The sequence below is a fragment of the Sphaerodactylus townsendi genome, linkage group LG08, assembly GCF_021028975.2.
Source record: "Sphaerodactylus townsendi isolate TG3544 linkage group LG08, MPM_Stown_v2.3, whole genome shotgun sequence".
Taxonomy (NCBI): domain Eukaryota; kingdom Metazoa; phylum Chordata; class Lepidosauria; order Squamata; family Sphaerodactylidae; genus Sphaerodactylus; species Sphaerodactylus townsendi.
Window position 1 is genome coordinate 47,778,843 of NC_059432.1, and position 13,106 is coordinate 47,791,948.

General features: G+C 45.0%; 1 protein-coding gene across 1 annotated transcript; it reads left to right on the forward strand.

Annotated features, from left to right (window-relative positions):
* The first annotated feature begins 832 nt into the window (after positions 1-832).
* On the forward strand, positions 833-13,003 carry LG08H10orf88 (linkage group 08 C10orf88 homolog). The gene is made up of 6 exons (XM_048505680.1): positions 833-1,054; positions 6,605-6,808; positions 7,423-7,495; positions 9,957-10,154; positions 11,014-11,489; positions 12,374-13,003. Exons 1-6 carry the CDS (start codon positions 849-851, stop codon positions 12,594-12,596), a joined length of 1,380 nt encoding a protein of 459 aa, XP_048361637.1. The 5' UTR covers positions 833-848; the 3' UTR covers positions 12,597-13,003.
* The last annotated feature ends 103 nt before the right edge of the window (positions 13,004-13,106 follow it).

The following is a 13,106-nucleotide window of genomic DNA, read 5'->3' on the forward strand; positions in this document are numbered from 1 at the left end:
TGAAACTAACCCAAAATTACCCAGCAGACTTCATTTGTAGGAGCATGGAAACAAATCCAGTTCACCAGATAAGAGCCCGTTGCCCATGTGGAGGAGTGGGGAATCAAACCTGGTTCACAAGATTAGAGTTTGCCGCTCATGTGGAGTGGGGACTCAAATTCAGGTTAGAGTTCACTGCTCTTAACTACTACACCATGCTGGCAGAGAGATGTAAGCCATTTTGGAGTGAAAGGTGAGCTATAAATAATGTAAGTAAATGAATAAATAAATATTCTTCCCTCAGACTACCTCTCCCAACATTCAGATATTGGAACTAAATGGCAATCAATTTTCCCTCTTGTCTGCATGTGATTTCTTTACCTCCCACCCCCCTTCCTCGCCCCCGCCACGGGTCTGCGTTGTGGGAACAACAGTCCCTGAGACTTTATTTACAAGGCAATTGTGCACAAAGTCAAAGCAAAGCACACCCACACCACACAAGAAGACCTGTGTCCGAAAGAGCATAAACCTCTGCCCTTGCTTCTGTGGGGATGGGGGAGAGATACAGGGCTGCCAGTTCTCCGTAACCATCAAGCCCCGGATTTCTCCAGCGACTCTCTATGCGCAGCTCTTACTATCACCAACATAATGGCAAAAGCCACCAGGAAATCCGGTCTGCATGAAAAGCGACTATCGCTCTAACACTTCCTCATACAGGAAGAGAGGCTTTTGTTTTGAATCGATGTTGTACCGCACGTCCTGTATCCGTGATGGCAGCAGCCAATCAACAACAGCGAACGTTCCCGGCGTGAATAACGTCCGGCGGAAAATACGTTCCCCTGAACCTTAGTTCCACCCCGAAGGATTCCATGCCCGCTGTTGCTATCATGGCTAATAGTGGCGGCCTGGCGACGACCTCTTCCTCCGAGAAGACCCCCGGCGCCGTCCCTCGCCGGCCCAGAATCTCCGCCTCCTCCTCCTGGAAATGCCGCGGGGGTCTGGCCGCTGTCCTGCGCCTCGTCGCGGAAGAGGAGCAGCTCGGAGCTGGAGAGCTCTGGGGCCCTTCGCTAAACGGGTGAGGACGGGGCGTGAATTGTGTTGTGTGTGTGCGCGCGCGTGTGTTTTACTGCCTTAGACTGGAGGTCTAGACTGGAGGTCTTCGTTTCTCTAGATTTAGGAGGTGGGGGCGGGGAGGATGGTAAGAAATAACTGTGGGTGTTGGGGGGAAACAGCGAGGAGGGGCGCGTTGAGAGGCCTTATGGCCATGATGAGTCGGAAGGGTAGAAATCGCAGGCCAGAAGTCTGCCTCCTTCGTTACCGTGGGGTGAGGGACCTAAAGATCTGTGGGTTTTGTCGTTGGTCCTCCGTTGCTTCCCTCTGGTCACCCTTATTGTTACAACAGGGTAACGGGTTCAAAATATTTAAGCCAAACAGACGGGCAAAACAGCATCAGGGGAACCACGTAAAATGACAGTGTGTTCTTACTTTTATAGGTTACATCAGAATAGCAGTAAAAAGAATACACCCCAAAGTTCATCATCATCAATCAATCATTTAGAAACGGTGGGGCAAACTAGTTCTTTATTGGAAGATGCTGCCGTACCTGGTTCTTTGACGTTGATGGAATCTAGGAAAGGGGTCGGGAACCTTTTCCCCTCAAAGAGCCATTTGGCTCACCCTCCCCCGCTCACCCACCCACCCACTTGCACGCCCCCCCTCCGCTCCCCTGCCCACTTGCTCGCTCGCGCCCCCCCGCCCGCTCACCCCCACCCCACCCCCCCGCGCCTGCAGGGCAGGCAAAGATGGGGCCGGCTGACCAGATTCCGCAGCGACCGCCAGAAAAGCGCCCGCCTGCGCAACCAGCCGGGCGTGGCAGGAGGCTGGGCCGCATCGGCGCGGCCTGGCGGCAGCCAGCTGCCGAAGGATGCGCCCGGCCTAGCTGCTTGCAGGGGCGGGTGAAGAAGATTGTTAAGCGGCATTAGGCCTGGCGACTGCCTTGCCGGAAGAGCGCCTTCACCGCGCAACCAGCTTAGGTGGGCAGGAAGGCTGGGCCCTTAAGCGCAGCCTGGTTCTTTGACTCGCGGTTGATTGATGCGCCAGCCCTGCTGCTGGCAGGCATGGCGAAGAAGGGTCCGGCGGCTCGATTTCGGCCGGCAGCTGAAAGAGCTTACCTACCATCGCAACCAGCGGGGCGGGCAGGAGGCTGGGCCCACGGCGCGGCCTGGCCGGCCGCGGGCGAGGGATGCGCCCGCCCTGCTGCTTGCAGGGCGGGCGAAGATGGGTCCGGCGGCTCGGCCTGGCCGGCCGCCGGAAGAGCGCCCGCCTCGCAACCAGCGAGGTGGGCAGGAGGCTGGGCCCGCAGCGCAGCCTGGTCGGCTGCGGGCGAGGGATGCGCCCGCCCTGCTGCTTGCAGGGCGGGCGAAGATGGGCCCGGCGGTTCGGCTCATGGAGCCGCAGAACAGCGTCGGAAGAGCCGCATGCGGCTCGCGAGCCACGGGTTCCCGACCCCTGAACTAGGGCCCTGTTTCTTTCTAATCTATATTGTCTTTTGTTGCCCTTCTCCTTAGACAAAAAGCCTAAACATTTTCATGTTTCTCTCTTCTGTCACTAGAAGAAGGGCAAATCCAAGGTATCTGTCTGGGAGCAGTAAGACCTTCATTTTCAAGCTTGCATTTTTCTTTGTTCAGCTGCATCATGGTTGCCAACTACCCATTACAGAAAGAAAGTAATGGGGGGCAAAAAGAAAACCTTTGCTTTTGCAGAGTATATTCCTCTTATGCCTTCTGCGCCTACATTATCTGTTGATGTTGTGAAATAAACGAATTCGCTCTTTGCTCACCTGTTTTCTGCAGGTTAATTCTAATTCAGTAGCGCCTTAGGTCGTTTCCGCACAGCATAATAATAACAGGTTACATTTGGTATTTTAGAATCTTGGTCTGTTTTATCTTGGTTTCTCCCTTCGCATGGGTGCCCGTTTCCATTGAAAGAATCGAGTAAAGGCCTGGAGAAAATACTCTGATTTCTTTCGCACGAGTCAGTTGGTGTGGGTGGGGCGATGCTGCTCCTAGCCATCCACCACCCTGGTGCTAAACAGCGTTCTAGGCATGGAAACATGGTGTTGGTCTGCAAGTTCATGTCACATCTCAGATGATATTGCACCAGGCGTGTGTGGGGCATGAGGAGGATTGTGCTTTGAGCCACACACATTCCATTTCAGCTGCCCCCTTCATTGGGGGGAGGGGTTGCTGGTGAGGAGGGCTGTAGGGTGTTTTGGGCAAACTGGTTTTTGGGGCTGTCACATGTGCCAAAACACCATGGGGTGCTTGAGCACATCCTGCCAGGCAGGTGCTCCCCCTCCAAGGACCTCGTTGGAAATGTGACCTGAGAACTGTGGGACTGGGACTGTCTTATCAAGACAGCTTATCAAGACTGTCCTGTCTTGATAAGCTGCAGCTTTTGACTTCTCTCTTCATTTGTTGCATATTACAGCTGTATCTGTTCACCAACTCACACAGGGGCTCGCACAGTGATTTACAACAGGTCTCTATCATACAACTCATCATCTCCTCCTTCTGACTCATGAAAGTTTATCCTGGAACAAACTCACTTCTTATAGGGGCCACTTCTATTTTATTCCATTTCAGGAAGAGGTATTTTTTTAACTGTGAGGAGATTATAGGGGTAAACATCCGATCTTCTATAAAGGTAGGGTGACCAGACATCCCGCTTTTGGCGGGGCTGTCCCGATTTTGAACACTTTTTCCCGCTTCCCGCTGCGTTTCAAAAAAGTCCCGATTTTTGCCAGGGAAGGGCAAGGAGTGCGCATGCTCCTGGATCCAGAGCCAGTGGCTTGAGTGGCGCGCCAGTCAGTCTGCAAGCGCTTCCGCTTCCGCCTCGCCATTCCCACCTTCAGCAGCACATGAGGAGCACGCGTCGCCTCCATCATGCAAAGAATCGCTCGCTTCGCTCACTCTTTCCTCCACAGTGCACTCTGCGCAGAGGGAGCCAAGCCGAGCAAACTGAAGCTGTAAACTTGGAGCGGTTGCTGCGGGTGGTAATCCATTGGTCCGCTGCAAGAGCCCATTGCGGCTTGCTTCCCTGCTCCCAGGGACGTAGGTAAGGGGGGGTTTTCTCTGGTTTGAACCCCCCCATTGCATGTCTGCCGGCAGCGGTGGGCAGGCCGCTCCTCCTGCAGACGGGCACACTGAACCCCCCCATTGTATGTCCGGCAGCGGCGGTGGCGGGCGGGCTGCTCCTCTTGCACACGGGCACAGCCAGCCCGCATTGCCCACTTGCAAGTGGCAAGAGCCACCCGGAGCCAGCCTGGGCCAGTGAGTCTCGTTGCCTCTCAAGACTTTCAAGTTGAAAGTCTCTTGCCTCGACTCTTGCAAAGCTGCTTGTCAGGAGCTCCTGAGCACTTTCAGCGAGGCGAGACTCCGTGTCCCCTCCCCCGCTGGCTACAGCTGGCTCACCCCTCTGCTCTCTGTCCTAAAGCTGCTTTTGAACCCGGAGCTCTGCGCAACTCAAAGAGAGGCGACTCAGGCGAGAGACTCACTGTCCTTGGGATCCAGGCTCCAGCCGCTCTCTCTGCCTCCTGCAGGGTTTCTGCCTTTTTCAGTTTGTTTACAGAGTAAACAGAGAGAAATCATGGAAAGGGGGAGTAAAGCAGAGAGAAATCATGGAAAGGGGGAGGGGAGAGGAGGACCCATATGCGACTGTGTGACCCAATGCGACTTGGGAAATGTAATTCACTCAGTAGCTACCTTCCCTGCAGAATGGGTGAGCTGAATTCTACTGAACAACACTGAATTCCAGGCTGGCTGCTTGCATGAGCTCAGCTGATTCACAATTTTAACTTTTCCCCTCCCAACACTGCCAGCAAGTTTCTTTCCCCTCCTCCATCCCAGTCTGAAATGGCTCTCTCTGATTTTTCCTAGTGCTTCTCTTGTCTGCTCCTTGATCTCCCATTCCTTCATTGTCGCCGTCCCTTCTCTCTCGTTATAATTAACTTCAGCCTGTTCTTTCTCCCCTGTGTTATCTTCTGGTGCAAGCCTTAAGTGTATTTACTCAGATGTAAGCCTCACTGAGTTCAGTGAGGCTTACTCTCAAGTAAGGATTGTTGCTGTTGCCTATCTGTCTGAACAGGAGTGATTGCGGTGTTCAGACATGTGGCAATAGATTTGAGGTGTGGTGTGGTGATGATTTTGGGGTGACAGGGCAAAAAGCAGGCGGATCCATGAGGATCCATGTTTTATAAGCAGGTTTTGGGGCCACTGCGGCACCAGGGAGTGTGGGAGGAGCGATTGCTGTGTTCAGACACGTGGCAAAGGGGTTGAGGTGTGGTGTGGTGGTGATTTTGGGGTGACCAAGCGAAAAAACCAGGCGGATCCATGAGGATCCATGTTTTTGAAGCAGGTTTTGGGGACCACTGTGGTGCAGGCCCCCCCCCCCCCCCCGAGCAACACAATCCCCGGAGGGCAGAGCAACCCTGGATCTTGAGAGCAGAGCAACCCCCAGCCGGGTGGGCAGGGCTACCTCCCCCATTCTTTCCTCCAATTCAAAAGGCCAGGAAAACAGAGCCTTTAATGTAGGCTCATGGAGGGACGCTTCCCCAGATGAACTCATGAACAGTTTAGAGAGGCCATGGGGGTCACCACAACATAAGGAACTATATTAAAGGGTCACGGCTTTAGGAAGCTTGAGAACCACTGATATAAACCAAATTTTTAATCAAGACACCCGGTCAATGGTGTCCCACTTTACCAATGTTAAAATCTGGTCACCTTATATAAAGGATGTGTTTCCCCATTAAGATATGTACTTGACTGGTGTCATCTGTACAATGTCCAGCAGTTCTATGTCATTAGGGAGAAGAAGGTGCTATATGGTTCTTTGAACATTTCCTCGGTGTCTACATTTTGCTTAGTTATGAGTAATGTACCTGCCCTCATGAAAAAGATTACTCTTGTGCCAAATTGTGTCCAAGAAAATTTCACATAAATTCATGACAAAAGCAGAATATTAGAAATTGCATTCATATAGTTGGAATTTTAAATTGTGTAATTGTGTGATACTATTTCTATACCAGCTTAAAGGCCCTCTCTAAAAACAAGTTAATTGGACAGTTTTGTGAAAACTGAAAGTTTGGATGTCTAAATCTAATATATGAATTGATAGTTCAGATGCTTTTCAGCCCATACTCATATGTAAACAATTAAAAATGCAATCTTTTTATTAAGGACTTGAATTTCTTTTATAGTCTACTTCTGACTTGAGAATTTTTCAATGAGCTGCTCAATCATCAAACATATCAATATAGTGCTGCTTTTATTCAGTTACAGGTCTGTGAGGTATCACTACTCTTAGCATTTTGCAGGTTTGGGATTCAGACTATATAATATTTAATTTGAACATACAGACTTGCTTTTCAGTTTAAAATATAAGATTATTCACTGGTAACACTTGAAAGTGATATTTACAACTTATAGATACATTGAATACATGTAGTTAGACTGTTAAGTACAGCTTATTGTGAACTATACTGAAGAGTGGAAAATTTTACTTTTAGGACCTACTACATTTAAACTACATGACTAAAAATATGATGTCTCTCCTTTTTTAATAGTGAGAATGTTGTGGTTCTGGAAGGATGTTTAAGTAATGAAAACATAGCTCCTTGTTTTCTCTATTTGCACTGTGATCCCCACGGTTCTGAAGAAATTATGAGTCTTGGCATTATTAGTGAAGCACGGAATATGGAAGTATATATAGAAGAAGAATATTATGCAACTGGTAGAGGAGAAAAAGTTCTTGGTATCCAAAATGGCAGGTTAGCAGCTTTGTCCTTTTGGATTATTCTGTTCTGAAAATGTTTGTGAATTTGTGCTTAATGCTGAAACATCTTCAAAGCTAATTTTTGCCAAGAATTGGAAAAAGGCCATAACCCTGAAGGAGGAGGATTGGTTAGTGTAATTAACAGAATGTACTCATCTATGTAAACTGATTTGTTTATCACATGGCCAAATGTCTGATAAATTTGGCGAATTGAATGCTTTCCTAGCTGTAGTGTGAAATAAATTTTAAGCATGTATATTTGATGTATTATAATAATTCTGTTGTCTGTCTTTGAATTTTGCCTATATCAGTTCCATGTTGTACTTTAATAAATATTTGGGAACTAAAAATATTAAACAGAAAGCAGTTTTTCTTCATGCCTGATGCTGATAAGGCACTTGGACTTACCCAAATCACATAGAGAACATCAAAGATGCTGAAATGTTCAATCATCTATAATTCTAGAAATACTTTTTATTGCATGTTAGAAAAATGCAAGTATTACCTTAAAAAACAGACATGAGACTTAACCAGTGCCTTTTTTGTTTTGATTCATTTATATAACATTGTTTTATAGAAGCATCACAGCTTATTTATTTTATTTTCTAGCAAAAATGACCAGGTTACATTATACAAAAAACATCTAAAATTGGAGTGCCCCACAACCTCTTGTAAAGTTAAGGTAGGAAGTACCATAAATTGTTACTTCACTTTGGAAATAATGTTTTTCAAATATTATGTATTTTATATCTGAGTTAACATATTATTGCTGGAAGAAAGATACAGTGCTTTAGGTTACGCTGGAAGACGGTGGAAGAGATAAATTTCCTCTCTTTTTAATATGGAAATGCCTTTTGGCAATTAGGTTCTTATTCCTGTTGATGTAGCAAATATCCTCCTCTAAAATACCATATTCTATTTTTTTTTAAGTCAGAAGAATTTTTGTTGGATAAGGAGTAATTTCTGTATATCACAGACAGATGGCAGAAGCAATTCATGCAACAGGAGAAAGCCCACAGTCTTCAGAGCCCGCAGCTAGTCTATTCTGGAAGAATATTTCCTTTCTCATTCTCCTCAGTTACTAAGCGCAGATGATATGAGCATTCCTTTATCCCTGGGTCATCTGTATTTGTCCTGGATTTGAGCCCAGCTGTGGAAAAACTGGTCTGGAAGGAGATTATGGGGCAGGGATGTAGGTATAGATTTTTTATGAGGGGGTTCGGGGGGGCCACACCCCCACCCACCCCTAGGGCATGGCCACGCCTCCCCAAGCCCCGCTCCTGGCCTAGTGCTTATAAAAGCAGCTCTCCGAGGTCGGGGATGGCAGACTCCCCTGCCCTGCCCTGCCCTGCCCTGCCCTGCCCTGCCCCTCCCCTCTGGGCAGAGGCATAGAGGGAAAATGGAGCCTGGTGCAAAATCTGAGTTTTGCCCCCTCCCAGGCAGCTGCTGTGATGCTGGAATCCACCCCCAAACAGCATCACTTTCAATGGCGTTTAAACTAGAGAGCCCAAATTCTCCTTTTAAATCCACCTTAAAGGGAGAACCTGGGGACCCTAGTTAAACAACATTGAAAGTGATGCTGTTTTGGGGTGGATTATCCCCCACCCTGAAGCAACATCACTTTCAATGTGGCGTAGTGGTTAAGAGCAGGTGCATTCTAATCTGGAGGAACCGGGTTTCCCTGCTCTGCCACTTGAACTGTGAAGACTTATCTGGGGAATTCAGATTAGCCTGTGCACTCCCACACATGCCAGCTGGGTGACCTTGGGCTAGTCACAGCTTTTCGGAGCTCTCTCAGCCCCACCCACCTCACAGGGTGTTTGTTGTGAGGGCACAAGGGCAAGGAGATTGTAAGCCCCTTTGAGTCTCCTACAGGAGAGAAAGGGAGGATATAAATCCAAACTCTTCTTCTTCTTCTAAACTGAGGACCTCAGATTCTCCCTTTAAATCGTTGCCGAAAAGGGTGGATTTAAAATGAGAATCTGGGGAAATTTGGGGGGTGCCCGCTGTCAGGGGTGCAATTGTTAAGCTAGAAGCACCAAACTTTCATGAGTCTTTCTTTATGAGTCTCTCCTAATGATACCACCCAGGTTTGGTGAAGTTGGGTTCAGGGGGTCCAAAGTTATGGGACCCCCATCTTCTATTAGCTCCCATTGAAAACAATGGAGGATGGGGGACTCGCTTTGGGAGTCCATAGCTTTGGACCCCCTGGACCAAACTTCACAAAACCTGGGTGGTATCAGTAAGAGACTCTCCTGATAATACATCCCAGGTTTGGTGAAGTTTGGTTCAGGGGGTCCAAAGGTATGGACCCTCAAAGGTGTAGCCCCCATCTTCTATTAGCTCCCATTGGAAACAATGAAGGATGGGGGCACCCCCTTTGGGAGTCCATAACTTTGGACCCCCTGAACCAAACCTCACCAAACCTGGGTAGTATCATCAGGAGAGTCCCCCAAACAATCCCCGAAAGTTTGGTGCTGCTAGCCCAAACAATGCGCCCCCTGCAGGCCAAAAACCGAAAAAACACTAAAATGTTTTTAAAACCCACAAACGGGTGGGCGGAGCTTCGGACATGAATGGGGGGGTTTCAAACCTGAGAACCCCCCCCTTACCTACGTGCATGTTATGGGGCAAAGGATTCAGCAACACTCCTCTTCCCATCTGCCCGTAATTTCTTCCCTGATAATGCCTTTCATTATTCAGTAAACATTGGTTTTGGAACTCATTTTTACTGGGTTGGTATGTACATTTGCCATTTGTCACACAATTTATATAAACTATGCTTGAATAACCAGACTTTGAGTAATGATTATCCACAGGATTTAAAGACAATTTTTAATGTAGCATAAGTTTTAGTATGGTACATCCTACTTCATCTTTATGATGCTGTTTATATACTTATTGTTGTATCAGTCTTAATAGCAATTTTAGTGATGACCCAGTATTTTCTGGGCTCCGTGTGCTGACAGAGGGCCCTCCATCAATTGGAGCTAATAATCAGAGCTGTAGAAGAAGTTTGTGTCTTTGCTGAGTTTTAAGAGTTGTCTTTTAGACTCTGGATTGTTTTGTATAAAAAAGTAACAAACTAATCTAACAGTTTCACCAGTCTTTACTACAATGGTGTGTACTTTTTTTTTTGCTAGCTACTGTCCATCAAAGAAAAACATAAAGTACTGATCAGCAGAATCTTAGTTCAAGTTTCTATGAAACCTGTTCCAGACTTTTCTGCAATAGGATCTGGCATTGACTTGGACAGAGTGCAATCTATAATGGAATCTATGGGATCAAAATTGTCACCTGGTGCTCAGCAGCTCCTGGATATGGTTCACTTTCAACAAAAGGTAAGGTGCTGCTTATAAAATACTAGTGAAATTCCTGGATGACTGAGGAAGGGCCTCTGTATTGAAAAGCCTCTGAGGAAGCCACAGTTCATTTATTAAAATGTTTATAACAGGCTTTTCTTGCGGTTTATCACAATAATAGTTAAAACACAGTCATTTTATTTTTGGTTTTAAATGAAAATAACCAGATCTCTCTCTCTTCCCCCCCCCCCCCCCCCCAGCCCCATTTTCTATGTGCTTAGCCCACCCATTGTATTCCCTGTGAGTTTCCCACCAACGAACTGGCCTACCCAATGTCTAGATTCAAGAGTATTCCATTAAGTGTGATGTAGTTTAAGACTGTAATACTAAATTGGTGCTGTTGTGTACTGAGTCAGTCCCTATTAGTATATTCTTCACTTCCTAGTCTTGTTGAACAGCTCAAGTAAGAAAGATACAAGTTAGTATTTTTAAACCATATCTAGGATTATGAAACAAGTAGGTAGTGAAAAAAACTGATGGAAATCAATATACTATCTCCCTCATCACACGTTTAAGATAAAGTATTCTTCCTCTCCTTTTCTTCATATTTATTCTCATATTTATTTTACTCTATAAAAGGGTCTATCTCATTCATCTCGTGTCAGTGATTATGTTGATAGTTATTGTGGTTTGTAGAAACCCAAGAACTGAGGGCAGAGGGAAATAGTTAAATAATCCACCAAACTGAGGGGTGATAAAGCAGTGACGAAAATGCAGTGAATCAGTTGGTGAGTCAGTTCAAGATGGGCTAATTGTAACAGATGTGTATTCACTATTCTTCACAGATTTGTTTATACGGTTTCATATATAACCAGTTCATGCAATTTATTTCCATTAGAATGGTCTCTCTTTTGGAAGCAAGTTACCAAATATCTTTGAGAGAACAGGATTTGGGTTTAAAAACAATCATGCTGTTGATGGATTGCAAAAGGCATCTGATCTTGGAAGACTAAACCACTTGCCCAGTGGACCCGCTGCTCTTAAATTTAGTTCAACAGCTGGGGAAGTTCCAGAAGATTTAAAAACCTACAGTAATATAAACAAGCAAACATCTAGCACAGATAGTGCTTTGCAATCTCAGTTGGTCCTCACATCACAGCATAATTCCATACTTTCTCAAAATGACTTTAAAGGCTTGGTGTCATCATTTTTACAAGAGCAAGCAAATGAAACCTCAAACGCATCCAGTTCAACATTTTTCCTTCCATTTCTTCAAACTGTATGCGGACAAGTGAATCGCTTGCGAATAGATGAAACGAATGAACACCATGAGAACAACTCTGGATCTGAAGATCACACAGCTGAAGCTGCTCGGTTAGTTTTTGCCTTAGTATGGTATGCAACTTTTTATCTTGATGGTTGGTCTTGACAGACCAACAGACCAGATAAATAATAAGCAGAAAGTAATTTTCTTCCAACCCCAGTCTTTGACTGCTGGATTATTATACATGTTTGAGAACTGAGCACCGAACTGAGTAATTAGATTCTCAGAATGGTAGCTTAGAATGTAAGGGTCAGGAGAATGTAAGGGTCAGGAACAAATCCATCCATCTAAGGTTTAAATACAGGAATTCTGCAAAAACCTAACTTCTTGAACTCAGATCTGTTGTGTAGCCTTGTTTTAAACAAGGACATCAGGCAAGTTCCTGCAAGGGTGAGCTCTGAGTGGAGCACATTTTTCCATATATTTTCATATTACTTTTACTTACTAAAACTTGCATCTAGTCCTAAATGTTTGTGTCGCTGAGTTTTATATACTGGTATGACAATGATTTCAATGCAAGTTTTTAGACTCTGTGCTTTAATTGGTTCTGAAAATGAAAAAAAAATGGTTGGTATCTCCATGCTTGCATTGGCTAGCAATTTGGAATAGTATATTTTAGGTAACATTTGCTTTTTAATCTAAATTCAGATTACATTTTCCATTAATTGGACACCCTTGGTCAATGGAATGGAGCTTTTCTGTTTCTCCCCCATAAATGGTATTTTGGGGATCTAAGTGAGCCACAGTGGAAAGTGGAAAAGTTCTGTTTCATTGACATTGTATTTAACCGAAAATGAACTTTGGATCTAATTTCCTGATTCTCCAGTGCCTTAATTTCCATTGAAGCATCTTAAATATATACTAAAGAATGTGTGCGTTAAAAAAAAAAAACCCTATTTTGTCTTTGTAACATTTATGCATCTATTTCTTACAGAGTGGAACAACAACCTGCTTGCCTCTATGTGGAAGAAGTAATCTCCAAACGTATGGAACTGATGGAGAAGAAATTAACAAACTATATTGATCTGCGCATGCAGAAACTTCAAGAACAGCTTGATACTAAAGTGGCTGCCATAATGGGTTTACTTCAGAATTCTAAAAATATCACACGAGATCATGATCCTGCAAAAGAAGGAAACTCTAGTGGTAACACGTAGGCAGTCCTTGAAAAATGCAAGATCTTAATGTAGTTTCCAATGTCAAGTATTTATTTTGCTAGCCTTTCAAAAGTTCATGGTTACAAGCTTGCAGATATTTGAATCCTTAGTATTTGTACTTGTTGCATTTCCCCCCAGTATTGCACACTAATGTTTCTATACCTGTACCCTGCAAAATACTTTTTTTACAGTTGAAAGAATTTTTCTACATCTACTTTATATATATTTATTCAGAAACATTTCCAAAAAATTACTTTTTAAAATGTTTGTCAACTTCCTGTTAAACAGATGGGAGATGTCTTCTGGTTTTTTTTTTAAGTTTGCTGCATTATATCTGAACTAGTTTCCTAGTTGTAATGTAACAAGCAACACATTTAAATTAAATCCATTATTTTTGGTTATTTAAATAGTGTATCATCCTTTCCAAGTAATGCTGAAACATTAGATTGGAGGGCATGATGGGTGTGGGATGAGGATGTTTTCACCATGGATAAATTACCATGCAACTTA